General features: G+C 44.6%; 1 protein-coding gene across 2 annotated transcripts in view; it reads left to right on the top strand.

The window, feature by feature from the left end:
- The window catches only part of ALKBH8 (alkB homolog 8, tRNA methyltransferase), a 64,741-nt gene extending 37,187 nt beyond the window's left edge, over positions 1–27,554 (top strand). Inside the window, exons 8-12 of one of the 2 annotated variants that reach the window (XM_069759128.1) lie at positions 3,132–3,238; positions 11,559–11,656; positions 12,246–12,502; positions 23,473–23,622; positions 26,937–27,554. In XM_069759128.1, coding sequence (XP_069615229.1) covers positions 3,132–3,238; positions 11,559–11,656; positions 12,246–12,502; positions 23,473–23,622; positions 26,937–27,398 — 1,074 coding nt within the window. In that variant the 3' untranslated portion in view covers positions 27,399–27,554. Of the gene's footprint in view, positions 1–3,131; positions 3,239–11,558; positions 11,711–12,245; positions 12,503–23,472; positions 23,623–26,936 lie in introns of both variants that reach the window. The other variant, XM_069759127.1, reaches the window with a different exon arrangement.
- The last annotated feature ends 429 nt before the right edge of the window (positions 27,555–27,983 follow it).

Genomic DNA, 27,983 nt, shown 5'->3' with positions numbered 1-27,983 from the left:
CAGGCCTGGATAGAAATCATGGTTTCCTTAACTGAATATTTTGTTGCACAACCTTTTGAGGCAATCGCTGCAATAAAACGATTCCTGTAACTGTCAATGAGACTTCCGCACCTCTCGACAGGTATTTTGGCCCACTCCTCAAGAGCAAACTGCTCCAGTTGTCTCATGTTTGAAGGTTGCTTTTTCCAGACGGCATGTTTCAGCTCTTTCCAAAGATGCTCCTATCGCGTGCGGCTCGAAGCTCTCTACCAGCTTTGTACTACTTTTAAAGGGAACCTGTCACCCCGTTTTTTCAGATTGAGATAAAAATACTGTTAAATAGGGCCTGCGCTGTGCGTTACTATAGTGTATGTAGTGTACCCTGATTCCCCACCTATGCTGCGAAATACATTACCAAAGTCGCCGTTTTCGCCTGTCAATCAGGCTGGTCAGGTCGGGTGGGCGTGGTGACATCGCTGTTTCTTCCCCAGCTTTCCGTTGGTGGCGTAGTGGTGTGCGCATGTCAAAGTGCCGAATCCACTGCGTGCAGGTGAAGAAAAAGCGCGCGATCTGCGCTATTACCCCCTGTCATCGGTGGGGGCGGCCATCTTCCTGAGGCCACGTGTGCGCAGATGGAGTGCTCTGCTGCACGGGGCTTCAGGAAAATGGCCGCGGGATCCCGCGCGTACGCAGATGGAGATCGCGGCGGCCATTTTCCCAAAGCCGAGTTTGCATCTCTGCTTCAGGAAGATGGCCGCCCCCACCGATGACAAGGGTAATAGCGCAGATCGCGCGCTTTTTCTTCACCTGCACGCAGTGGATTCGGCACTTGGACATGCGCACACCACTACGCCACCAACGGAAAGCTGGGGAAGAAAAGAGGGATGTCACCACGCCCACCCGACCTGACCAGCCTGACAGGCGAAAACGGCGACTTTGGTAATGTATTTCGCAGCATAGGTGGGGAATCGGGGTACCCTACATACACTATTGTAACGCACAGCGCAGGCCCTATTTAACAGTATTTTTATCTCAATCTGAAAAAACGGGGTGACAGGTTCCCTTTAAAGGAAATCTGTCACCTCATTTTTCGCATATAAGCTGCGGCAACCACCATTAGGGAGGGGCTTATCTACAGCATTCTGTAATGCTGTTAAGTCCCCAATGTATCCTGAAAGCTGAGAATAAGAGGTTATATTATACTCCCCCAGGGGGCAGTCTGGTCCGATGGGCGGCGCAGGTCCTGCGCCTCACATCTTCATGCGATGAGTTCATCTTCTGCCGCGGCTCCGGCGCAGGCGTACTGATTTGTCCTGTTGAGGGCAGCGTAAAGTACTGCAGTGCGCAGGTGCTGGGCCTCTCGGACCTTTCCCTGTGCCTGCGCAGTGCAGTACTTTGCTCTGCCCTCAACAGGACAAATCCGTACGCCTGCGCCAGAGCCGCGACAGAATCAAGGAAGAGGACGACATTGCATGAAGATGGGAGGCCCCAGACCCGGACCGCGATGCCCATCGGATCGGACCGCCCCTGGAAATATGTTGGTGCCGGCTGGAGGAGGTGCTTGAAGCGGGATGTGATGGAGGAGTCATGGGTGTGCTGCAAAAATACCAAATGGGGTAAGGTGGAAAAGCATGGCTGTAAGTATAGTGTCTCTGTATGACTTCGGAGCGAAACCTTTGGCTGTCATTGTACTGATTATGGAGGCACTTGGCGTCACTACTTTGACGGTGATGAGAGCTGGACATGACGTGGGTGGGGGGTCTGGATGTGGCTGGCGAACTTCTCCCAGAGCTGAATGAATAGTACAGAAAGTTGTGCAGTGATTGTATGGAAATGGTGGGGGGTCTGCAAACCGCATCAGGAAGAAAGATCACAGCATTTTTGTGTTTTACGTATCTCCCCATGTATTGCCTTCTGTGACCCCACAGGAGGGGGCGACACATGAAGTGTTTTTTTGTCTTTTCACCCGTATCATGTCTTATCATGATAAGTAGCGGGAGAATGGTTTTTTGTTTTTTTTTTAGTTTTTCTTTTGATGCTTATTTATATAAATAAGAAGCTGAGCTTTACATTACCAGCAAAACCTGAGAAATCTTATGCACCCTTTTTTTTTTTTTTCCTGACTGAATTTGAGAACTGCTGTTTTCTTTAAAATCTGCATTATGTCAATTCTTTCAGCGTGTTTTGCGGCGTTTATTTTTTCACCCATAGAAAGTTTAAAAAATCCTGTAAAGAAAAAATGCAGCAAACAGATTTGGCTGCATTTTTGCAACTTTTGTTTTGCTGTTTTTTTTGCATAAAGCTAACATAATTAAATGTGTACAATAAAGAAATCACACATGTAATTCGCAGAAAAAATTACTATGCTATTTGCATGCAGCGTTTTGGCTGCAGGAAAAAAAAAAAAAAAGCATTGCAAAAATGCTGCATGTGAACACAGCCTAAAGGAGTCGGCATGAGAGCAGCTGCTCATCTGTGCACATCCTTCTTTAATAAGAACACATCGATTCCATGGCTGATGTTTTTCTGCATCGGGGGTCTTGGTTGCTGACATTTTTGGTTTGTTCACTACGTTACTTTGATACAAAACCTGTCATTTTTAAAGTAGCACTATTAACCTGCAGATATGGGGTTAATAGCGTTCTAACCCCTTGTGGCCACCGGTACTCAAGGACCTGATGCGAGAAGAAAATAAACTTCATCCCCCACCCTCCTCGGCAGCATTCAGCCACAGGGGTGCCGCCAGCACAGTTTCAGTCCCCGCTCCGTGCTTAGAGAGCAGCAGCTGTCATCTCCCTCGCGGCACTGACTGACAGCAGTTTCTAGTTCTGAGGTGCTGTCAGTCAGTCCGGGGGCTCGGTTACAGACGCCGCTCTCTATGCACGGGGCGGTGACTGACACTGGCCGACCCACCCCTATGACTGAACACCGAACACTGCTGGGGTAAATAAAGATAATTTCCTCCCGGCAGCGGGGCTCTCGGTGCTGCGGCCGCATTGTGTCCCCCATATCTGCAGGTTAATAGTGTTATTGTACATTTTGGGTTCCCTTTTGAGTGACTATTGGGTCAAAGAAACACCTTATCTATCCTTCATTATATTTATATTTTTTTAAGTCAAATAAAAATCTGAGCTGAGCATCTGTTTCTGCAGATTGTCATGGACTTCAGACACCCGGATGGCACCAGCGTCCCGGTGATGGTGCCTCAACGCAGCCTGCTGGTGATGAGCGGAGAATCTAGATATCTGTGGACACATGGGTATGTATGGGGAAATGTTTTGGGTGTTGATTGTCACACTGTCACTATAGACATAGACTGTGTCCATACATTTATACTAATATTGTGCAATTAACGTGCACACCTAAAAATACATGGTACCTAATTGGCGCTCTTGATCACAACTGGTGTATGCAGCGCGTAGGTGCACGTTCACACTGGCCACTAACAAGACAAAAACCCAACATAAAGACATAATAAGCAAATACCCTGCAGTAAATTAATGAACGTCCATAGTGCTTAGCACGATTTTGATCACAAAGCCGTCTCTGCCTTCCCACCGCGTCACGGTGACCCTACTCGGGATGGTCCTAACCTCCAGTATTAAAGCCTTAGTATTTGTCAAGTGACGTGCATGTGGAGAAGGACCGAGGCCCCGACTAATGGACACACAGCCATGGGGAGCTACATGAATGTAATGTCCCGTCACCATGAAAATGCAGGCAGCGTGTTAGAGAGCGCCTGGAAATTACTCCTTTATTCAAAAAAAAAAAAAAAAGTAATAAAATTTCATATACTTACATATGTGAATTATGTACAAACACATATAATCTTTTTCTTTAAATAGTTGTGTATATTAGCGCCCCACCTCTCTGAGGCCGCTCGCTGCACTGCCGGGTGTAATAGTACACTAGTGGTATCAGCAGACAGAAGATGGAGGACGCGCCAGGATAATGTCAGCATAATGCGCACTCATGGCGGCAGCATTCAGACACTGCTCACTCTACAATTACTAGAGCGCTGGTAGTCGGAATCTGAGGAAGGGCCCCAATACACAAGGGAGGAGGGGTAACGGTGCACCAAACCCTTGGCCACACCAAGGGTGCACTGAAGCCGCCTCATCTGCATAATCACCATCTTCAATGCTCATGCTTATGAAAGATGTGGGAATGACTGATGCTATTTGCATGAGAGCGATTTAGCTGGCATTCTTTACCAAGGAACCCAGGCTGGCATTTTATAAAGGGTTATTCTCATCTGTCCTGTTCAGGAGCGGAACACTCCCCTGCCTACCACACAGTTTCCTGGGAGCGGTGTGCTCCAGACGATTGACAGTTCAGATCTGCAGCATGGTTGCTGCAACCGCTTTGAAGGAGCACAAGGACAGTAAAGCTTACCTGATGTTGGCTGGATCTGTGCAGTGCACTGTTTACAGTGCACTATGGAAACGAGCTTGTAAGCAGTGAGCATGCTCGGCCACGATGTTAGAATGCAGCAGTGAGCATGCTCGGCCACGATGTTAGAAAGCAGCAGCGGCTGGTATCTTAGACAAAGCACACTACGCCAATGTAAATGGAGGAGATTTTTAATAAGACTAAATTGCAAAGTTGATAGTTTTTACATGGACTTTGCATTTTTAACCTTTTATTGATTGTGGAAACGCCCTCCTTATTTATTTGTGCACATAATGTCTTATTCATCAGGTCCGCTTCAAAAACCTCCCGAAAATGCGCTAATGCTCAAAGTATGAGTCCTATGTAGTTATATTTAAAAACCATTTTCTGTTCAGAAGTTCAGTCCTTTGAATGTCGTAACCTTCACATTTTCAAAGACACCAAGTGGTTCAACGGAGTCTCGGCAAGGTTTTGATTAGTAATCTGAGAGCATCACATTGTAGGGACAGAGACCCTGATTCCAGCAATGTTACTTACTGGGCTGCTTGGTGAAGTCTAGAGTGAGTCCTTGTTTTATCTGTTGTAGATGGGTCAGTTGTCATAATGCTGAGCGGTGTATTACTTTGCCCGCAACCCTGTGTACACTGGCAGCTTTCTGACAATGAACAATCAGTGGTAGGTTTGGTGTTACATAGATATGCTGGACTGATTTGCACATGAGACCTAGTCCGGCAGTGATAATCTCCTGCTGATAAAACTGATTGTATTGAAACTACAACACACAGCCTAAGGGTACCGTCACACTGAAACGACGCTGCAGCGATACGACAACGATGTCGATCGCTGCAGCGTCGCTGGAGAGCTGTCACACAGACAGCTCTCCAGCGACCAATGATGCCGAAGTCCCCTGGTAACCAGGGTAAACATCGGGTTACTAAGCGCAGGGCCGCGCTTAGTAACCCGATGTTTACCCTGGTTACCAGCGTAAACGTAAAAAAAACAAACACTACATACTTACCTTCAGCTGTCTGTCCCCGGCGCTGTGCTTTCCTGCACTGACTGTGAGCACAGCGGCCGGAAAGCAGAGCGGTGACGTCACCGCTGTGCTTTCTGGCTGGCTGTCGCTGACACAGGATGCAGGAGGAGTGCAGAGAAGCAGAGCGCCGGGGACAGACAGCAGAATGTAAGTATGTAGTGTTTGGTTTTTTTACGTTTACGCTGGTAACCAGGGTAAACATCGGGTTACTAAGCGCGGCCCTGCGCTTAGTCGCTGAATCGCTTCACACACGCGTCACACACGCCGATCCAGCGATGTCAGCGGGAGAGCCAGCGACGAAATAAAGTTTCAAACGATCTGCTACGACGTACGATTCTCAGCGGGGTCCCTGATCGCAGGAGCGTGTCAGACACAGCGAGATCGTAAGGATATCGCTGGAACGTCACGGATCGTACCGTCGTAGCGATCAAAATGCCACTGTGTGATGGTACCCTAAGTGACAAATCCTTGGAATCGAGGTCTCTGCCCCCACATATTTCTGCTCTCAGATTAAATAGCAAAAACGTGATTAACAGATTCCCTTTTAAATAAGTAATCTGACATTTCTTCAGGCATTTTCCCCTCCGTAAAGGCACTCTATGCTTTACAAGGCAAGGGGAAGCCTACATAAAAAGCAACCAAAAATGACATAAAAGCGAAAGGGAAAATTTTTTTTTATCCATTTTGACTATTTGTTGATGGTGGTGCTTACTTATGTGCTTCCATTTACTTTCTGATAGCCTTTCTTAAAATCAGACTGCATCTTCAATGTAATAGCTTCCCTTAAAGGGAACCTGTCACCCCGTTTTTTCAGATTGAGCTATAAATACTGTTAAATAGGGCCTGCGCTGTGCGTTACTATAGTGTATGTAGTGTACCCTGATTCCCCACCTATGCTGAGAAATACATTACCAAAGTCGCCGTTTTCGCCTGTCAATCAGGCTGGTCAGGTCGGGTGGGCGTGTTCACAGCGCTGTTTCTTCCTCAGCTTTACGTTGGTGGCGTAGTGGTGTGCGCATGTCGCAGTGACTAATCCACTGTGGGCACGTGAACAAGCAGCGCGCGATCTGCGCTGTCATCCCTTTCATTGGTGGGGGCGGCCATCTTCCTGGGGCGCCCCCACCGTGCGCAGATAGTGCTCTGCTGCACGGGGCTTCAGGAAAATGGCCGCGGGATGCCGCGCGTGCGCACAAGAGATCGCGGCGGCCATTTTCTCTCGGCTTTGGGAAAATGGCCGCCGCGATCTCTTCTGCGCATGCGCGGCATCCCGCGGCCATTTTCCTGAAGCCCCGTGCAGCAGAGCACTCTATCTGCGCACGCGCGGCCCCAGGAAGATGGCCGCCCCCACCGATGAAAGGGATGACAGCGCAGATCGCGCGCTGTGTCTTCACGTGCGCGCAGTGAATTCGGAACTTGGACATGCGCACACCACTACGCCACCAACGGAAAGCTGGGGAAGAAACAGCGATGTCACCACGCCCACCCGACCTGACCAGCCTGATTGACAGGCGAAAATGGCGACTTTGGTAATGTATTTCTCAGCATAGGTGGGGAATCAGGGTACACTACATACACTATAGTAACGCACAGCGCAGGCCCTATTTAACAGTATTTATATCTCAATCTGAAAAAACGGGGTGACAGGTTCCCTTTAAGGGAAGTGTCACGCAGCCATATAACCCTGACGAGAATCTCGGTCTGGTTGTCCGCTCTCCTGACAGCATGTATTTCTATGCAGCTGTTGTGCTCGGGTTAGGCGAGCCGCTGGTCAGTCCGAGCATTTCATGGGTAGAGGGTAGTGTGAGCGAGTGTACTCGTTGCTCGAGTGGTCTCCGACTATTTGTTACTGCTCATAGACTTAGTTTTTGTTGAGGCAGCTGCATGATTTACAGCTACTAGACAGCCCGAGTACATGTGGGGGCTGCCTGGTTGCTAGGGAATCCCCTCATGTAATCAGGCTGGCTAGCAGCCGTAAATCATGCAGCTGAGGTGAAAAAACTAAATCTCCGAGCAATCACAAATACTCGGAGACCACCTGAGCGTGCTCTGGAAAACCCGAGCAACGAGTATATTCGCTCATCACTAGTAGAGGGAAGAATGGGTTCAATGAAATTGCAACAAATTATTGATGAAAATATAACACCATCTTTTAAAAAAAAAAAAAAAATGACGTTTAAAATAGGATGGCCTCTACAAATGGATAATGATCTTAAAAGCACGTCAAAATCAACAATAGACGACCTCAAAAGGCACAGTCCACTGATCTGAACATCATTGAAAATCTGTGGTTAGACCTCAAAATTGCAGTGCATGCAAGACAACCAAGGAACCTCAGAGAACTGGAAGAATTTTTCCAAGGAAGAGTGGATGAAAATCCCTCAAACAAGAATTGAAAGGCTCTTGCCTGGCTACAAAAAGCACTTACAAGCTAAGATATTTTCGAACTAGGTACTAACCAGGCAGGGTGCCCAAACTTTTGTATTGGCCCATTTTTCCTTTTTGTATTTTTTTTTTTTTTAAATGTAAAACATGATGGCCTGGGTCATCGTACATGAGATGAATCTGTGCTGCACTTTATGTACATGCTCAGTAGTGACCAGTGCTGTGGAGTTGTAGTTGAGATGAATCTGTGCTGCACTTTATGTACATGCTCAGTAGTGACCAGTGCTGTGGAGTTGTAGTTGAGATGAATCTGTGCTGCACTTTATGTACATGCCCAGTAGTGACCAGTGCTGTGGAGTCGTAGTTGAGATGAATCTGTGCTGCACTTTATGTACATGCTCAGTAGTGACCAGTGCTGTGGAGTTGTAGTTGAGATGAATCTCTGCTGCACTTTATGTACATGCTCAGTAGTGACCAGTGCTGTGGAGTCATAATTGAGATGAATCTGTGCTGCACTTTATGTACATGCTCAGTAGTGACCAGTGCTGTGGAGTTGTAGTTGAGATGAATCTGTGCTGCACTTTATGTACATGCTCAGTAGTGACCAGTGCTGTGGAGTTGTAGTTGAGATGAATCTGTGCCGCACTTTATGTACATGCTCAGTAGTGACCAGTGCTGTGGAGTCATAGTTGAGATGAATCTGTGCTGCACTTTATGTACATGCTCAGTAGTGACCAGTGCTGTGGGGTCATAGGTGAGATGAAATTGTTGCGCAGTTTGTCCTGAGTATGCTGGTACCCCATATGTTGGGGTAAACCACTGTTTGGGCACATGTCGGGGCTCGGAAGTGAGGGAGCACCATTTGACTTTTTGAATACAAGATTGGCTGGAATCAATGGTGGCGCCATGTTGCGTTTGGAGACCCCCGATGTGCCTAAACAGTGGAAACCCCTCAATTCTACCTCCAACACTAACCCCAACACACCCCTAACCCCAACCCTAATTCCAACCCTAACCCTAAGGCTATGTGCCCATGTTGCGGATTCGTGTGAGATTTTTCAGCACCATTTTTGAAAAATCTGCGGGTAAAAGGCACTGCGTTTTACCTGCGGATTTACCGCGGATTGCCAGTGTTTTTTGTGCGGATTTCACCTGCGGATTCCTATTGAGGAACAGGTGTAAAATGCTGCGGAATCTGCACAAAGAATTGACATGCTGCGGAAAATACAACGCAGCGTTTCCGCGCGGTATTTTCCGCATCATGGGCACAGCGGATTTGGTTTTCCATATGTTTACATGGTACTGTAAACCTGATGGAACACTGCTGCGAATCTGCAGTGGCCAATCCGCAGCGTGTGCACATACCTTTAGAATTAGGCTATGTGCACACGCTGCGGATCCGCAGCAGTTTCCCATGAGTTTACAGTTCAATGTGAACCTATGGGAAACAAAAATCGCTGTACACATGCTGCAGAAAAACTGCACGGAAACGCAGCGGTTTACATTCCGCAGCATGTCACTTCTTTCTGCGGATTCCGCAGCGGTTTTACAACTGCTCCAATAGAAAATCGCAGTTGTAAAACCGCAGTGAAATGCGCAGAAAAACCGCGGTAAATCCACAGCGGTTTAGCACTGCGGATTTATCAAAATCCGCTGCGGAAAAATCCGCAGAGGACCAGAATACGTGTGCACATACCGAACCCTAACCCTAACTCCAACCTTAGTAGAAACAAAAAAAAATTCTTTATTTTATTATTGTCCCTACCTATGGGGGTGACAAAGGGGGGGTATGGGGGTGACAAAGGGGGGGGGGGGGTCATTTACTGTTTTTTTTTATTTTGATCACTGTGAGGTTTTGTCTTTTTTCGGCCTTACTAACTATGTTACTATGTTACATACAGATAGATAATTTATTAGTCCCAATGGAGATGATGTCCCAGTGATGGTGATGTCTGTAAAGCGCTGTGGAATTAATAGCGCTATATAATCAAACAAATGAAATAAATATTGGCATATCATCTAAGAATGTATTGCAGTTAGTACCACAGCACATAAACACTCTTGTGTATACAGCGCCTATACAGAACTGTCTCCATAGTAACAGACTACACACAAACCCTGTGTAGTCTGATCCTGTGATCTTGCTTTCTTTCATCCGTCACATACTTAACCCCTTAGTGACGGAGCCAAATTTTTAAAATCTGACCAGTGTCACTTTATGCGGTAATAACCCTTGAACGCTTCAACATATCCCAGTGATTTTGAGATTGTTTTTTCATGACATATTCTACTTTATGATAATGGTAAATTTAGGTCAATATGTTTTGTTTATTTATAAAAAAAATATCAAAAATGTGAGAAAAATGTTAAATTTGCAATTTTCTAAATTTGAATGATTATCCCTTTAATCCAGATGGTCGTACCACAGCAAACCATTAATAAATAACATTTCCCTCATCTGCTTTACATCAGCACCATTTGTAAAATGTTATTTTATTTTGTTTCATTTTTTCAAGGAAATTTACAAAATTTATTTTTTTTAGGAACTTATCCATGTTTGAAGTCACTTTAGGGGTCTCATATATTGGGAAACCCCCCAAACATGATACTATTTTAAAAACGGCACCCCTGACATATCAAAAACTGCTGTCAGGTAGTTTATTAACCCTTCAGGTGCTTTACAGGAATTAATGCAAAGTGGTATGACAGAAATGAAAATGTGCATTTTTACCACCTAAATGCCGCTAACTTCTGAACAGATTACTACAGCCGTCAGATGCTAAGGCCGCTATTTGGTCATGAATTGCCATAGCAAACATCAGGACCACATGATCATTATATGAGGGCACCAATTTGGATAAAGAGGAAGACCCCACACCTGGTTAACCATTTATAGCGATGTAGTCACTATTAACAGCAGCATCTAAGGGGTTAAACAGATTTGGATAGGGCAAACACTGATCGTGGCTGATACAGCAAGTTGTCAGCTATAGTGGACAGCCGACAGCTGCTGGATTGTCACCTGTATGGGGAGGCTATTCTCTTATATGTAAGGTCAGTTAAAAGATGTATTGGCTGTCATTAAGGGGTTAAACAACAAAAAAATTTTTAGCATATCTAAACCCATGAAGATGCACAGTTCTGCGAAACAATTAGATATTTTTAATCCTGGCTTTTTCCAAAATGTTTTTTTTTTTCTTTCCTCCTAACAAGAACTACACTTATAGAAGATCATCTTTCCACCAGTCTACTAATTTCGAATTGTAATACTTAAAGGGGCTGCCCCTCGAACAAAGTGCATTTTAACTATTAGATACTAGGGTAGATCTTAGACTAAGAATTAGGCTGGCCTTGTGCCTTTATCCATGTTACTCTGTTCTCTTGTGGCTTCTCCCGTGGTTCCAGGTTTTTGGCCAGATTATTCTTCGCACTTGAGGTGCCCATGGAGCAATGAACATTTATACATCCCCCTGTAAGCGTCTCTTCTCTACGTGGATGACGGGGAAATGACTGTTTTGACTGAAGTCCATGACTGGTGTATTCAGCACAAAGTATAGCTTCTCCCAGGAGCTGAGCGTCTCGGAGTCTGGACAGTTCATTACTTGTTTATGGATATTTCCACTTCATTTCCTTTTCAATAGCAAAACCATTTTCTTCTGAGTGATGTCCGTGACGCCGAGAAGAACCGGCGCAATTCTACAGCGCTTCACTGCTGAATCTATTCCCGTCTTATCCGATCTCTGTAATTACTGAACTTTGTTCCTTCCAGCATCACTCCACGAAAGCTTGATGTTGTTCAAATATCGGAAGGACAGAAGGTGGAAACCGTCAGCAGGAATGCAGGAGAGCTGACCCTAAGCAGGAGAGGTACAAGGACATCCTTTACATTTAGAAAAATAAGACATGGCTCATGTAAATGTGGTAAGTCTCGCATAGAAATGACCTTTTCATATTTTTTTTTTTTTTCCATATTACAGGGGTCGTCCTACAAAGACCCAGCCTGCCTGTATACCCTATTAGGCCACGTAATGGTCCTGTGCTTGGCATCTCGAATGGAGAGCGGCATTGGCTCTGGCAGCACTGAGCCATTCATGTATTATTTTCATAGCTTTTTTTTAATAAATCCATTCAATACTTTATTTTCTTAGTAGCGACCACAGCTCGAAAAATTCAACTTTTCCTGGAAAAGTTTTTTTTTTTTTTTTTGCATTTAATTTTTGTCTCCACTGATAACTAGATGACTCTGCTGGCCCTGTCCAAGTCTATACAGCAAAGCTGTAAAGTAAGATACAAGTAATGTCGGCCTATTGTGACTACTCAAGCGGCCATTGTGTAAACTTAAATATTTCAAGGATGTTTTTTAAAAATTTAGGAAGGATTTAATTTTTTGATAATGCATTTTTTTTTTAATACCCATAAGAAAATCAACCATCCTGCTCTTAATATATCCATACAGCTTATCCATCAGTGTGTGATAGCCAGCAAGGCTTAGAGAAGAAATCTCCGCGAGTCAGTGACTTGGTGCCGGAGTCCCTGGAGAAAGAATATGTTCATAAGGTCTACGAAGATATCGCTGGCCACTTCAGCAGCACAAGACACTCTCCTTGGCCCAAGGTGGTGGACTTCCTTATGAGTTTATCAGCCGGCTCTCTCGTGGCTGATGTGGGCTGTGGCAACGGCAAATATATTGGGGTCAACAAGAATTTGTACATGGTGAGTAATTCTAAAAAAATTATAGTCTGATCACTTTAAAGGATATGTGTCGCCTACATAGTGAATCATATCTTATTTCCTAATCTTTTTTATTTTTTTTGATTGTAGACTTTTTTTTTTTAGTATGCTTTATTTTGTTAGGCTGCAGCTACAGTGGAGCAAATAAGTATTTGATACACTGCCGATTTTGCAAGTTTTTTCCACCTACAAATAATGGAGAGGTCTGCAATTTTTATTGTATGTACTTGAACTATGATGAGAGACAGAATCCAAAAATAAAAACAATCACATTGTAAGATTTTTTACATAATTAAATTGTATTTTAATGCATAAAATAAGTACCGTATATACTCGAGTATAAGCCGACCCGAGTATAAGCCGACCCCCCTAATTTTGCCACAAAAAACTGGGAAAACTTATTGACTCGAGTATAAGCCTAGGGTAGAAAATGCAGCATTTACCGGTGAATTTCAAAAATAAAAATAGATGCTCCATACCGTTCATTATTGCCCCATAGATGCTCCATATACAACTGTGCTATATAGAATGCTCTGCACCGTTGATTATGGCCCCATAGGTGCTCCTTATAATGCTGTGCCATATATGCTCTGCACCTTTGATTATGGCCCCATAGGTGCTCCTTATAATGCTGTGCCCCATATATGCTCTGCACCTTTATGGCCCCATAGGTGCTCCTTATAATGCTGTGCCCCTTATATGCTCTGCACCTTTATGGCCCCATAGGTGCTCCTTATAATGCTGTGCCCCTTATATGCTCTGCACCTTTATGGCCCCATAGGTGCTCCTTATAATGCTGTGCCCCTTATATGCTCTGCACCTTTATGGCCCCATAGGTGCTCCTTATAATGCTGTGCCCCTTATATGCTCTGCACCTTTATGGCCCCATAGGTGCTCCTTATAATGCTGTGCCCCTTATATGCTCTGCACCTTTATGGCCCCATAGGTGCTCCTTAGAATGCTGCTGGTGCTGCCATAAAAAAAAAAAAAATCACATACTCACCTCTCTTCTCAGGACGCCGGCGCTTTCAATAATTACCTGCTCCTCGTGCGGCTCCGTCTCCAGCACTGACGCTCAGCAGAGGGCGCGCACTGACTACGTCACAGCGCCCTCTAACCTGAGCGTCATTGCTAGAGGACACTGCAGACGGAGCCGGAGCGAGGAGCAGGTAATTATAGCGCTGCGCTCCCCTTACCTGCTGCGGCGCGGTCCCTGCAGTCCCTGGCTTCTCCGGCGCTGCAGCTTCTTCCTGTAATTGAGCGGTCACATGGCACCGATCATTTACAGCAATGAATATGCGGCTCCTCCCCTATGAGGGTGGAGCTGCCTATTCATTTCTGTAATGAGCGGTGCCATGTGACCGCTCAGTGCAGGAAGAATCTGCAGCGCCGGAGAAGCCAGGGACTGCAGGGACCGCGCTGGGAGCAGGTAAGTATGATTACACAGCCCCCGCTCCCCCTCCCCTGCTGACACCCGGGTATATGACTCGAGTATAAGCCGAGAGGGGGACTTTCAGCCCAAAAAAATGGGCTGAAAATCTCGGCTTATACTCGAGTATATACGGTAATTGGTCACCTACCAACCAGCGAGAATTCTGCCTCACAGACCTGTTAGCTTTTCTTTAAGAAGCCCTTCTACTCTGCTCTCATTACCTGTATTAATTTCATCTGTTTGATGTCATTACCTGTATAAAAGACACCTGTCCACACACTCAATCACACTCCAACCTCTCCACCATGGCCAAGATCAAAGAGCTGTATAAGGACTCCAGGGATAAAATTGTAGACCTGCACTTGGCTTGGATGGACTACAGGACAATATTTAAGCAGCTTGATGAAAAGGCAACAACTGTTGGCACAATTATTAGAAAATAGAAGCAACACAAGATGACTGAAATTTTTCTTCAGTCTGGGGCTTCATGCAAGTGCTTACCTTGTGGGGTAAGGATGATTCTGAGAATGGTTAGGGATCAACCGAGAACTACATGGGAGGACCTCGTCAATGACCTGAAGAAAGGTGAGACCATATTCTCAAACATTACTGCTAGTAATACGTCGTCATGGATTAAAATCCTGCAGGGCATGCAAGATCCCCCTGCTCATGCCAGCACATGTCCAGGCCCGTTTGAAGTTCACCAATGACCATCTGGATGATCCAGAGCAGGCATGGGAGAAGGTCATGTGGTCAAATAAGGCCAAAAAAAGAACTTTTTGGTATCAACTCCACTTGCTGTGTTTAGAGGAAGAAGGATGAGTACAACCCAAAGAACACCCTCCCAACTGTTAAGCATGGTGGGAGAAACATCATACTTTGGGGGTGCTTTTCTGCAAAGGGGACTGAACGACTGCACCATATTGAAGGGAGGGTGGATAGGGTCATGTATAGTGAGATTTTGGCCAACAAACTCCATCCCTCAGAAAGAGCATTGAAGATGGGTCGTGACTGGGTCTTCCAGCATCATAATGACCCGAAACAAACAGCCAGGGCAACTAAGGTGTGGCTCCTCCTGTGGGCAATCTGGTCCGCAATATCAGCCAATTCGTCCGGCAAGGAAGCTTATCAGATGCCCTGCCAAAGGAGCTTTGTCCAGGCGGAAAATCGACTTGGCTACCCATGTGGAAGCAATAGCAGGACAAAGAGAGGTGCCAGTAGCCTCAAAGGTGGACTTGGCCAGGACCTCGATCTCTCGGTCAGTGGAGTCCTTTAGAGATACGACAGTCTTGGATTTTCCTCCTGGACAAAGCTCATTTGGCAGGGCATCTGATAAGCTGCCTTGCCGGACGAATTGGCTGATATTGCGGACCAGATTGCCCACACAGGTAAATATGTGCTCATTCCGTCTCTTGATGCTGCCATTTGTTCTACCCGAGTTACTAGCAATATTGTAGCCATTTGCAGAATTCTCTGGCTCAAGGACCCAACAACCAAAATGTCCCTTTCCAATCTCCCTTTCCAAGGATCGCGTGTTTTTGGATCAGCTAATCTTTGACACCACCATCGGTAAGAGCACCTCTCTTCCCCAGCCTAAGTGTAAACATCCATTTACTAGGAGATGTTTGCTTCAGTTTCACCCCATTCGTCATTTCTCCTCTGGGACCTCCGCTCGGTGCGACCGGTGTCCTGTCCTACAAGCCGGCACCAGCTCTAAAGGTCACCCTGTCAAACCCTCAGAGTCCTGATCCAATTCTCTTTTGCATGACGAGTCACCCCTACCTAGGAATCCTCTCTGGGTGAATGGCCATCTTCTTCACTGGGACATGTGGGTCTCCATATTGGATTACGCCTGGGTTAGGGAGATTGTTACCACAGGCTACAAGATTGCATGAGAGAGAAGGAATTTCTGTTTCTTCGCATTCCGCCCTCCAAAGTTCCCAGCCTAAGTCCCTGTTTTCTTTCATGCTATCAACCCTCTCGGGATCGCTGCTCAAGTTCCTATTCCAACCTCTTCGTGGTCCCAAAGAAGGATGGATCTCTCCATCTGATCCTGGATCTTAGGCTATTAAACTGGCTTTTGGGCCTCCGTCATTGCCTCTATAGAACTTGAGGAGTTCCTCTGTTCAGTGTACATTCAGGATGCCTATCTCCACATCCCGATTTGTGTAGCGCATCAGATTTTTCTCTACTTCGCAGGCTAGAGTTAATACTACCAGTTCACAGCCCTTCTATTGGGGCTCGTCTCTGTTCACAAAGGTTATGGCGGCTGTTATGGCTATTCTTCGTCCCAAAGGGATAGTAATCATCCCCTTCCTGGACGAACTCCTGATCAAGGGCCCGTCCTTCCTAGACTGTTCTGAAAGTCTACAGGTCACCCTGGAGACTATTACCCAGCCTACACTGAGAAATCGTTTCTGATCCCAGTCCAGCACCTAGTTTTCCTAGGTATGCTGTTCAATATCTGTCATGCAAGAGTCTTCCAGAGGAAAAGATCTCGGCACTCCTCCTGGGGATTCGTTCTCTAAGTCGCCTATCCCCACACTCTCTTAGACACTGCATGAAAGTTGTATGAAAAATGATGGTTGCAATGGAATCCGTCCCTTTCCCCCTCCATTTGTCAAAGAGCATTTTCCCCTCTCCACTGGCAAGTTGTCACGAGTCAGGGCTGTATAGTCGGAGTCGATACAAAATGGACTGACTCCTAAAATATATAATGAATTGGTACACTGGTGACTTTAGTTATGGCAGTTTCAGTGGAGTGATGTGGCCGGAAGCCAGATTGAAAGCGGTCGAAGAGGGAGCAGGAAGAGAGGTGGGAGGACCGTTCAAGATGGACGTGTTTGTTCCAGTTGTTTTGAGGCATAGTGGAGAAGTGATATAGGGTGATAGCTAGATGCAGAGTATGAGTCAAGAGAGGGCTTTTTGAGGATCGGTGTGATTGAGGCCTGTTTAAAGCTTGAGGGGATAACCTCAGTTGTTAGTGATAGGTTGAAGAGATAGGTTAGGGTTGAGATGAAGTGGGATGGGATCAGGTCAAGTGCACAGGTGTTGAGATGTGATCTTGAGAGTAGAGTGGAGAGTCGATCTCCTGTAATGGTGGAGAAATTTGTTTTGGAGGAGGAGGGTTGGGCAGTTAGGAGGAAGGGCTCTGGAGGTTGTCAACCAAAACTGTCTCTGATGTTAGCCTAATTTTTCAAGCAGAAGAATGATAAGTCTTCCACCGAGATGAGTGGAGAGGGAAGGGGTGCTTGGGGGATGGAGGAGAGAATTGAAAGTGTTGAATAACTGTTTAGGGTTGTGAGACGGAGGATATGAGAGATGAGAAGTAGGTTTGTTTTGCTGCAGCGAGTGTGGCCTTGAAACTAGTGAGGGACTGTTTGAATGCGATGAAGTGCTCACTGGAGCGGGATCATCTCATCTCCGCTCCGCAACCCTGGTAGCCTGTCTGTTCTTTGGTCAGGCTGGTGTGCGAGCTTTGGTATGTGTGAGGGGGGGTGACGGATTCCAGAGCTACAGCTATTGTAGTGTTATATAGAGCAGCATCCGCAGTGTGTAGGGAACTTATGCCTGTAAGAGGGAGAAGGGATTCAGACAGTGAGTGTAGATTGAGGTGTTTAAGATTTCTGCGAGGGTGTGCAAGTTTGTTGAGTGGGGATTGTGGACAAGGAGTGGAGAGGGAAGAGAATGTGAGCAGCTTGTGGTCAAAAAGAGGGAGAAGTGAGTTAGATAGAGAGCAGAGGTGGGTGAAGATGAGGTCCAATGTGTGGCAATCTTTGTGAGTGGCTGCAGAAGACCATTGAACAGTTACAATGACCTAGTCATGCCTTAGTCTTTTTCAACTTCCCTACCTTTTTCCACCTCTTCTTCTGATTCACACACCCTTTAAGAAGATAAAGATGGAGGGAGTACAGTCATCCTGGTGGCCCCAGACTGGGCCAGAAGATCCTGGTACACAGTTGGTCAACCTACTCGCGAATATAGGCAATCCCTGCATGTGTTGCAGCTGTCAAACAGGTTTTGAGACATGCATCTGCAGCAACTCATAGTATTCGAGTACGCCGAAGATACTCTGTTAGCTCCCAAGCTTACTCAGATAATACCTTATCATAGCACCTTCTTCGCTTAACACTAGTCTCTACCTCTCAAATACTGCATCCTTCAGAAGTTTGGATGCCTTGTTTGTCATTCCTGATGGTCATTGTAAGGGACTTCCTGCCTCCAAGTCTATCGCCTGCTGGATCCATGTGTGTATACTGGAGGCTTAGAGTTAAGGATAGACCACCTCCTGCGGGAGAGAGGGCTCACTCTACCATGCGATGCGGTGGGGGGGCCTCCTGGGCTGTTCACCCCCAGGCCTCTGCAACCCAGATTAGCAAGGCCACTACCTGGTCATCCCTTCATACATTCACAAGATTATACAGGGTACATACCTACGCATCTGCTGATGCTGGTCTAGGTAGAAAGGTGCTGCAAGCGGCTGTTGCTCGACCTGATTTGAGCATAATAGTCTGTTCCCTACCTTAGGACTGCTGTAGGATGTCCCATGGTTACCTGTGTCCCCCATTGAAGCCATAAACAAAGAAGGATTTTTAATACTCACCCTGATCACTCGAAACAGTGTCTGCAAATTGAGATTCTGGTTTGGTTTTTATCCTAGGTCATGTGACAAGGCTCGTTAAAGGGTCGACATTGACTGTTAGGATTGCTACTTCCAATAGGTGGCACTAGAGTTCTAGTCCTCTTCCTCTCTGAAGAGACAATTTGCATAATACTCACTTTCTTGGAGCCTTCATTGGGGAACACCACACCCTCCCTATTTTTTTTTTTTTTGTTTGTTTGTTTTTTGGGGGGAGGCCTATTTTGGGCCTGAGGGCCACAGTTGTGCCTGTATATGGTTATTTGTTGTTGCTTCTCCTCCTGCTTTTTTTCACTAACTGACAAGCTTTGTGCCAGTCGGTGGGGTGTACACTGCTGAGGAGGAGCTACTTTTTTGTTGCTTAGTGTCAGCCTCCTAGCGACCGTAGCATACGCCCATTGTTACCAGTGTCCATCGATGAAGGCTCCGAGAGAGACTTTATGGCGAGTACCAAAAATCCTTTTTTCTTTACCCGTTTTTTTGTTGGGCCTACAATTTATCACTTCACTGCCATTTCAATCCTTAATAAATAAGACTGAGGAGCATACATGGAAATGAGCGCCACTAACCCGTAATGAACAGCTCCCATAAACTGTAATTGAGACCCATGACTCAACCCCCCCTTCCCGCTTTGTCATTTTCGCTGCTTTTTTTTTATGTGGTCAGAGGCAAGGACAGAAAGCAAGTCTGAGGCGAAATGTATTTCATGCAATATAGATGCAAATTACAAAGTAATCTGCTTTGTTCCCTCCAATTAGTTTACAATTCATTAACATTTCTTGGTGTGTTAAGATCACTGTCAAGGTCACTTTTTCTCTCCCTTCTTGTCTCACATAATCAGTACATTTTCCACATGACCGTCTGGTTAAATGCTGCATTCATTTTTCTTGCTTTTTTTCTTGTAAATAATCTTGACGGTTTCCTGTCCCAAATCCGTGGATATTCATTTGTGTTACTCCTTTTAACAAATAATTGTCATGTTTCAAGGTGACATTGGAGGTCTTTGATTCACGCTACGTCAGCTTTTTTTGTTTTGTTTTTACCAAATTGAGTACATTGAAGTTGTGGAATATGGAATCTGATATACCAGAGAAGTACTCCCAAAAAAAGAATGGGTCCAATAGTAAACATTCTTCCAAACAAATAGAATACCCAAAAAGAAGAGGAAGTAGAAATGTCCATATACCTATACTTATTGAAAATCCATATTAATGATTAAAAAACCCTGAAGAGGATAATAATATATAGGGAGAAAGTGATAGCAAGTGTCCCATCAAACCAGGATGTACACTGTGAGGCTGTGTGCACACGTTGCAGATTTTTCGCTATAAAAACACGAAAAAAAAACGCATACATTATACATCCCATCATTTGGAATGCATTCCGCAATTTTTGTGCACATGATGCATTTTTTTTCCATGAAAAAAACGCATTGCGGTAAGAAACGCAGCATGTTCTTTAATTTTGCGGATTTCCCACTATATTATTGCATTGGGAACCTCCGGAAAAATCTGCAAAAAAAACCGCGAGAAAAACGCATGCTGATTTCTAGCAGAAAATGTCCGGTTTTGCTCAGGAAATTTCTGCAAGAAATCCTGAACGCGTGCACATAGCCTAAGAGGATAAATGGATGGTAACAAAGACAGATGATCTCAACTAAATGTGACGTTTGCACAACCTAATAAAAATAGGTTTGCACAACCTAATAAAAAACTGTACATGCCTCAGTGGGTATATACAAAGCATGAGGTGCAAATCAAACCATATATAACAGTCTTTATGAGATCTAAAGTGCCAGTGCAATAAGGATCCTATAAGAGATTATAAGGAGATGGATAGTGGTCAAGTAACAGTTCAATTAAAGCAGCGCCAGAGAATAAATAGGTAAAAACCTATGAAGCCATAAGGTCTGAGCACAAGTGCAATCAATAGGAACCCAACACCTCTATCTATGTATAAAGTGAATGGGTGGAAACCAATGTAACAATATTATCTAATAATAATAATAATCTTTATTTATATAGCGCCAACATATTCCGCAGCGCTTAACAGTTTCAAACACAACAGTCATAGGTAACAATGTTAACAATGCAGTAGTAAAGCAAAATAAGCCGCCCCTGCTCGTGAGAGCTTACAATCTACAATGAGGTGGGGAGATACAAAGCACAGATGTGTATTTACAATGATGTATTTACAATGATGGTCCAGCCATCTTCAGGGGTTGGGGAATAGATGGAGATAGTGAATGGGCTACACACACACACAAACATAAAATGAGTTTGATTAGTGAACGTGATAGGCCGCTCTGAACAAATGAGTTTTGAGCGAGCGCCTAAAGCTATGCAAGTTGTGGATGGTCCTAATATCTTGGGGTAGAGCATTCCAGAGGATTGGTGCAGCATGGGAGAAGTCTTGGAGTCGGGAGTGGGAGGTACGGATTAGTGCAGAGGTTAGTCGAAAGTCATTTGCAGAGCGCAGGGGTCGGTTTGGCCGATAGACAGAAATGAGGGAGGAGATGTAAGGGGGTGCCGCACTGTGGAGAGCTTTGTGGGTGAGAACAAATACTTTGAATTGTATCCTGTAATGAATGGGCAGCCAATGTAACGACTGGCGAAGAGCGGACGCGTCCGAGTAACGATTAGCCAGATGGACAACCCTGGCTGCCGCATTAAGGATGGACTGGAGAGGGGAAAGTCGCGTGAGGGGGAGGCCAATTAATAGAGCGTTGCAGTAGTCCAGGCGGGAGTGGATTAGGGCGACAGTGAGAGTTTTTGTTGTTTCCATGGTGAGAAAAGGGCGGATTCTAGAGATGTTCTTTAGGTGTAAGCGGCACGAGAGATCTAAACACAAGTGTATCCAAAACACACACAAAGAAAAAGGACCAAGCAACTCCTTAAATATCAACATATTCAGCAAATGTTCCCGAATACAACCTGCTTGTGGGGTGGGTAATGACCCCAATGCGCGTTTCGCGTTGGCTTCTTCAGGGGGTTTTTGGTATAGGGAGCATGCAGTGAGCCTTTATGTACACAGGCACTGATCTGTCCAAGGTGCGGCATATCGACTTTTCCGACGGCTTACCTGCACGCTAGAAACAGTCGGCATCCGACGTCTCCATTCCCCACCTCCCGCTGATACTTCAGCTGGGGGTGCGGCGTTACAGGGACGTATGTCCCTGGCAACATTGCACGGGTCAGCCGGCAGAAGTGCGCACCACTCGAGCAGTGAAGGGATGTGTAACCGAGTGAGAGGAGGACAGCAGACACAAGGAGACCTGCAAAAGAGAAGGGGATGAGGGGAAGAAAGCAATGAGCAGGTTGTGCATACATTAAAAGTAATTGTGATAGTGTCCAGGAGATCAATCAAGCACTGGTGTGACAGAAAGCTTCACACATACAAGACTGAGTGTTCGTCTAAAAAAAAAAGTCTCTTCCATATGACGTGATGTGTGGGGGGGGGGGTGTGTAGTGCTGATGGGATACCATGACACCCGGGGGTCTGCTGAAGACCTCGGTACCTGTCTTGACTGTTCTCCTGTGAACGTCGGCCTACAGCGAGAGATCATGATTTTCCTCTGTACATAGAGGTGCTGTACAAATCGAAACACCAGAATTAAGTTTTTTTGGCCGCCAAAACATTGGAATAAAATGCAATAAGAGGCGATCAAAATATCCTGTCTACCCAAAATTGGTATCCATAAATACATTGGCTCAGGGCGTAGAGTCAAGTCATCACCGAGCCCCATTTCCCCAAAATTGAAAACATTACAGGTCTCGTAAAAAGGTGAAACTAGCAAAAATAAATAAATAATAATTTTACAAATTTCACCAATTAAACAATTGTGAAATTGCACTTTTTTTTACAATTGTGACACAGTTGGATTTTTTTCCCCCCTTTCCAGTGCATTATGTGGTAAAATGAATGGTGTCATTCAAAACTACAACTCGTCCAGCAAAAAACAAGTCGTCATACTACGACTATGGGGACGGAAAAATAAAATGTATGGTTCTTGGAAGAAGGGGAGGGGAAAAAAAATGGAAATTGGCACGGCATGAAGGGGTTAAGTTAGAATCCCAGTATTTTACCGCATTTAGTTGCTTTTCCCCTACATGTAGCACTTGCATAATTATAAGATACGCATACATTTTATAGGGAGCTCATGGTGGTGTTCAGCAGCCAATCCGAACAAGCAGACCTGTCGTGTAAAATATGGCGGAGGGACAGGATAGGAGCTGGAGTCTGTGGTGTGACAAGACGTGTTTATAATCTCCTGACATTTCCACAGGACAATACCGATAAGCTGTAATTCCTGATTACACCTCTGATTTAGGCCTCATTCAGAGAACAGTGATTTTTTATTGCACTCAAAAACAAAAAAAGGTTTGAGTTTTCAGCAGTGTTTTGGTTCAGATTTTCAGCAGTGATTTTCTCATATCCTCCAAAAATAGAAATTTGCAGTTTCTCCTGCTGATTATAATGTGAAAAAAAGAAATCTGTAGGCTGTCCGTTATTTTCTAGGACCCCTAGACCTGTATGGGGAATGTTGATCTGAGACTCGAATCAAGTGGACCCATCCGTGTTTTGTTTTTTTCATGGCCATACATTTTGCGAAAAAAACATGAACATGTGAATAACCTCATAGGCCATGATGAAGAACAGAGAGAACTTGGACGTGAAAAATGAGACCTTAAATGGTTCAAACCTCCTACCTCCCAAAAGAGAGAAAATTCTAAAACTTGCTGGAGTATAAATATACAAATATCTTGAATAATTGAAAATCAGTCCAGCCTGGTGTATCTGGGGTGTCTTACCATGACTGTCACCTCTGCTGTGACGTACCAGTCTCCTCTGGATTTTAACACTGTCCCTTTCTTTCCCCAGATCGGTTGTGACCGCAGTAAGAACCTTGTGGACATTTGTGGAGAAAGACAATTTGAGGCCTGCGTCTGTGACGCCTTGTCCGTTCCCTTCAGAAGTGGCTCCTTTGACGCATGCATCTCCATAGCTGTGATCCACCACTTTGCCACAGAGGTATGGAGGATGAGTGTGCACGTTTTCATCAGCTTTGAAGAATACAACGTATCGCTTGTCTGTCAGGACATTTCACCATCTGTTGGGAGGACAGAGGGTTTGGAAGCAGCCGATCAGTCATATTACCCCGTTTCACAATTCTAATAGATATGAATGGAGAAAATGGTACACGTAATCGTTGGCGTAACAGTGGTCAAGAGACGTTTGTTCACTCCTCCCAGAGATAGAACCTGCAACTGTCAGACATTATGGCATAATGTCCTCTTCATAAGCTGTAGTAGGGTATTTAGTGTGAATAAAAGGGTCCCCCATGTGGGATCTCCCCACCAGCCATTATAGAATCGCTACAAATGGCTGACATCTCTCTGAATGTTTCTTTATATATCACACAGGCATGGGCTGAATTCCCCACCACTGACATCTCATCTTTAGAAGGTTCCCCCTAAAATAAGTGGCTTACCAAGATCATGATGCAGGTACAGCCTTGGACAGACCACTATGAGTCAATGTCCACTCCTTTTACGAAGCTTGCAATATGACCAGGGATAAAAGCCAAGCCAGAAACTGCTACAGATGGTCTGTTTCGGGCTGTTTCCCCACATGTAGGGACTGGCTTTGGGTTTCCTGACTGCCTCCTAGGCTTGTATAAGGTTGAGAACAGTTCAGCAGACTTGTGGTCAACCTGGACACTGGGGTTCCTACATTGACTCTGAAAGTTGAATGTGTGAAGCCGGCCTTATGCTGTGAGAGGGGGGGAGCCGCAGCTGATTTCTCGGACCTCACAGCATAGCTCTCCATCTTTACACATTCATATTTATAAAGATGATGGAGAGGCAGAAAAGACCCAATTTCACAATTAATACATAGGTATAGAAAAATAGGAGACAAAAAAAGCGCAAATAGGGTCTTATCCCCAGGATTGTTTCTAATCAATTGTGAGAGAACTGCTCATATCTTTGTGTGGAAACTTCCCGAAGAAGAAGCCATGAGCTTCGAAACGCGTTGAATAAACCACCCGAACACCTTATAATTACGGTATATCTGGATCTATTATTTGTCGCAGCAGCGCGGATGTAATCCACATTTCATCTATTATAACACAATTAATACATGGCATATCTACCTGCAGATATATGCAGTGTTCCACATAAAGGAGTACACCCCTTTTGAAAAGTAAGATTTTATTCAATATCTCACTCAATTTCTAAAATTTTTGACTGAGCTTCATAGAGCATTTTTTAACACTGAACATGAAGGCGAGGTTAATGATATAACTTTCATTACAAAATATTCAGTTTTACTCAATTTAGTTGATGCAAAAATGAATGCACCCCACACTTAGAATTTTGTGTCCCCTCCATGATTTCTAAGGACCGCACCAAATCTTCTAGGTTTGGAATGAACAAGTTGGTGACATATTGCATCATCTATTTCCATTGTTCAGGAACGACCTCTTTTAGAGCTTGGATGTTGGATGGACAGTGATGGCAACTTGTCTCTTCAGAATTCCCCATAGGTGTTTTGGTTGAGGTGAGATCAGGAGACACTTGGCCACTGAATCACCTTCACCATGTCCTTCTTCAGAAAGGCAACTGATGTGTGTTTGGGATCAGTGTCATGTTGGAAAAGTGCACGTCTACTAAGGCCACAGAGTGATGGCAGCATATTATCTTTCGATATAGAGCAGTACATCTGTGAATTAATGATGTCAGCAATGAAATGTAGCTCCCTGACACCAGCAGCACTCATGCAGCTGCACAGAACGACCCTGCCACCACCATGTTTTATTGTAGGCACAACTTTTTCTTTATACGCCTCAATTTTTCAATGCCATCAAGTTTGAAGCCAGAGCAAACGGTGTGGTGTGCAGACTAGGACATCCAAAGGGCTTTAGATAGTGGTGTCCTGCACCACAAGGCCACCTCATGCCTAACCTCTTACATTCACCAGTAAATAAATAATTCGGATGAGATACCGGTGAATGCAATGTTGTAACAGGGAGCAGTCAACTCCCTCTTCCGTCATTGAGCCTGTGCATCAGAGAGCTCAGCAGGCGTGATAATGTCATTACATTGCCTCAGCAGAAAATTACAAGGTCTTGATTATAGATACTGGTAAGATTGTTTCAATAAGGCCTGTCGTAACATGGCTTAACAGTAGCAGCGAGTTAACAAACTTAATTCTGCTCAAGGGATAAAAATGAATATAAAGCAAATTAGCAGAATTAAGTTTGTCCGGTAGACTTTGCCCTCCACAATTGTCACAGTATCTCATATGGCACCTTGGAAAAATGAATTGCCCACCCCTGCTCCAGAGTATAAAGTTCAAGTAGTCTTCATATTTTTCAGCATGGGTCCTGGTTAGTGATGAGCGAGTGTACGCTCGGGTGGTCTCTGAGTATTTATGACTGCTCGGACATTTTCCTTGCTGCAGCTGGATGATTTATGGCTGCTAGACAGCCTGAATACATGTGGGGGGTTGCCTGGTTTCTAGGGAATCCTCACATGTATACCCGCTCATCACTAGTCCTGGTAAATTGTAGGTGGGCTTTTTTTGTTTGTGGGCCCTAGGAGAGGCTTCCTTCGTGGTGGACACCTATGCGTGCTATTCCTCTGCAGTGAATGCTGCACTGTCATGGGAAACCCACTGGTTTGGCTTTCTATTTCTTTAGCTAAATTCAGTGAATGTGCGTGTCTATTTGAGTTGAAATGTTCACTTCCGTGGTCGGCCTAGATGTCTCTGCGATCATTGCTGTTTCATCTTTAATACATTTTTGTTTCACTTTTTGACTGATTAGAAATTCTTTGCAGATCTGTCACTTTTCTTATTTAAATATAAGTTATTTTCTCTCTCAGGTCTTGTGACATTTCTCTTCCATGTGGTGCCATTTATGATAGGATGAAATGGGAAGGGTTTTTTCTTTTAAGTGACTTTTTTATAGTGAATTGTCTTCCTGTGTAATGAATATCTAGACTGAATTGTTGTTAATTCAAATTTTGTAGTTCAAACTTTAGTTTTGCTCGTAAGACTTTCATTTCATTAGGTGTACTCATTTTTGCAGCATGTTTTAATAAATTTGTTAGGAAAATTATTTGTCTGGGTGTGCGAAATGACAAATATTGTTTGCAATCAGTGGTCAACGTTGTGGGAGTATATTGTAGTATGGTGTCCCAGAGAAAACGTTGATTCTGAAAGGAAACAAAGTTTGTGACAACTCTGGGATGTACTCATTTATGCTGAGCACTGCATGTTAATATAGATATATTATATTTAATACGCACTGGCAAGCTGATTTCTTTTTTTTTTTCATGCAGGAAAGAAGACTGGCAGCGATACAAGAATTAATCAGTCTCCTGAAAGCAGGAGGAAAAGCTCTTATTTACGTGTGGGCGATGGAACAGGAGTACAAGACGAACAAGTCAAAGTACTTGAAGGAAGGCAAGACGTCTAAGGAGGCGATCCCAAAGAATGCCAAGTGTGATCAGGCTCGTCAGGAGTCAGGCGCTGCGCTCCCCATACACACCAACAGGACTGCATTCGATTCTCAGGACCTTTTAGTTCCTTGGCATCTGAAAGGAAACAATCAATCAAGAAATAACGAAGCCACTAGTGCCAAGGAGGAAAACCAGCTGGTGCCCGGCTCAGTGTATCACCGGTATTATCATGTCTTCCGAGAAGGAGAGCTGGAAGCGTTGTGCACAAGAGTCACCGGTGTCGCCGTCCGGCACAGTTACCACGATCAGGGAAACTGGTGCGTCATTATAGAGAAGTTATGAGACAAGAGGAAAAAATATACTCTAACTATGGAAACAAAAAGACGGCCTAATGTCACAGCATTGGACCAATGTCTGTATTTTATGTTTTTATATATATTTTCTCACCGTTGTGATATAATAAATAAAAGTCTGATTACAATAAAACTACGTATATTATGTGACACTATTTTATCAAGTGCAAACTAGATGGCATGATGTCACTAGAAATAGTCTGGGTAATTCAATGATGAGATTAATGTGGCATGTGGAGAGATTTTTAGTCTGCACTATTGCTACATAATAAATGGATTATAACAGGGCAATACCGGGCAATTACTTGTCGGAAACATTGCAGTATTTTGTTCATTGCACGTCTTCGTTCATTTAAAGGGATTTTCTGTTATAGTTCTTGAAATCATATCCACATAAGACTACTTTCACACTGGCGTTTTTTTTAATACGTCGCAATGTGTCGTTTAGGGGAAAAAAACGCATCCTGCAAAGTTGTTTGCAGGATGTTTTCTCTATCGCCTTTCATTGGGGGACACAGGAACCATGGGTGTATGCTGCTGCCACTAGGAGGCTGACACTATGCAAATAAAAAAG

This window comes from Ranitomeya imitator, chromosome 3 (assembly GCF_032444005.1).
Source record: "Ranitomeya imitator isolate aRanImi1 chromosome 3, aRanImi1.pri, whole genome shotgun sequence".
NCBI lineage: Eukaryota > Metazoa > Chordata > Amphibia > Anura > Dendrobatidae > Ranitomeya > Ranitomeya imitator.
Note: the sequence above shows the minus strand (reverse complement) of the source record. Positions and strands in the feature narration are given on the sequence as shown.